The following is a 1,582-nucleotide window of genomic DNA, read 5'->3' on the forward strand; positions in this document are numbered from 1 at the left end:
CTACCCGCTCTTCTTGTGTGGGCTTAGGCCGTTCTTGGCTTGGCTCATCTGGTAGTGCTCTGTGCGCCCATCCAGTGTGTTGTATGGTACCGCTGAGGAGGTGTGCGGCGACGGTGACACTTCAGCTGTGTAGTACGGTGCCATGTTGATGATAGCTGGGTCTATAGGCGCCTGTGTGGTGGACGGGGCATTCGCAAGTAAGCGAGGAGATATATACCTATATACCTTCCCATACGCAACTATACTGTATGGATATCACACTCATACGCCATTATACTACGCACCACAATCATACGCATTTATACAGTATGTGCATCACCCGAGTGCGATTGCGTGTGTATCTAGCACGCTCTCATGCTATGTAGCTAAGTGAGTACAATCATACGCATTTATACTGCATGTGCATCGCCCGAGTGCGATTGTGTGTGTATCTAGCACGCTCTCATGCTATGTAGCTAAGTGAGTACAATCATACGCATTTATACTGTATGCGCATTATCCGAGTGCGATTGTATGTGTATCTAGCACGCTCTCATGCTACGTAGCTGGGTGAGTACAATCATACGCATTTATACTGTATGTGCATCATCCGAGTGCGATTGTGTGTGTATCTAGCACGCTCTCATGCTACGTAGCTAGATGAGTACAATCATACGCATTTATACTGCATGTACGTCACCCGAGTGCGATTGTGTGTGTATCTAGCACGCTCTCATGCTACGTAGCAAGGTGAGTTTTGGGGGTCTAAGCCGTGGTGCACACGCATCACATGTGTTTCCAAACAAGCTTGCAGGGCGAAATTGCCCTAGAAGAACACCTTACACCGTACATACATGCTGTTGCTGGTGGTGTGCCTAAAGAACATCCCACACCGTACATACATGCTGTTGCTGGTGGTATGTTTTAAGAACACCCTACACCGTACATACATGCTGTTGCTGGTGGTGTGCCTGAAGAACATCCCACACCGTACATACATGCTGTTGCTGGTGGTGTGCCTGAAGAACATCCCACACCGTACATACATGCTGTTGCTTGGTGGTGTGCTTGAAGAACACCCCACACCGTACATACATGCTGTTGCTGGTGGTGTGGTGACTGAGATTCCCGTACTGACGATTGTAGCTGCGTATAAACCCCTGGAGCAGTTTGCGGTAAGTTCTTTGGTATGCTCTGCGGTTGCAGTTGCGGTTGTGGTTGGTTGCCGGTGGGGAATGGATTTGCCTGCGGCGGTGGTACTGGAGTGACCTGGCTGTGTTGGGTGTGTGGCATTGGCTGCTCATGCAGATAGCACAGGCCGGCACAAGAGAGAGCATTCGGAAACAAGGAGCTTGTGAATGGGATGTGTAACAATACATGCGTATGTAGAGAGGTGCGTGTGAATGGGATGTGTAACAATATATGCGTATGTGAAGAGGGGTGAGCAGAAGTGGAGCGTGTGAGTTGTGTATTACGTGTAGTGTGATTGTAGTAAATACATTACTACATTAACTGTATGCAAGAATAAATATATATGTCAGTATATATATATATATATATATATATATATATAAGTAAGTATATATATATATATATATAGAGT

The 1,582-nt window shown here is 46.6% G+C and overlaps 1 protein-coding gene across 1 annotated transcript; it reads right to left on the reverse strand.

The window, feature by feature from the left end:
• On the reverse strand, nt 1-1,272 carry SARC_07310 (hypothetical protein; the record flags this gene model as incomplete). Its single annotated transcript, XM_014298762.1, has 2 exons — nt 1-171; nt 1,075-1,272. 2 exons carry the CDS (start codon nt 1,270-1,272, stop codon nt 1-3), a joined length of 369 nt encoding a protein of 122 aa, XP_014154237.1.
• Nucleotides 1,273-1,582: the final 310 nt, after the last annotated feature.

Source organism: Sphaeroforma arctica (assembly GCF_001186125.1).
Source record: "Sphaeroforma arctica JP610 unplaced genomic scaffold supercont1.571, whole genome shotgun sequence".
Taxonomy (NCBI): domain Eukaryota; class Ichthyosporea; order Ichthyophonida; genus Sphaeroforma; species Sphaeroforma arctica.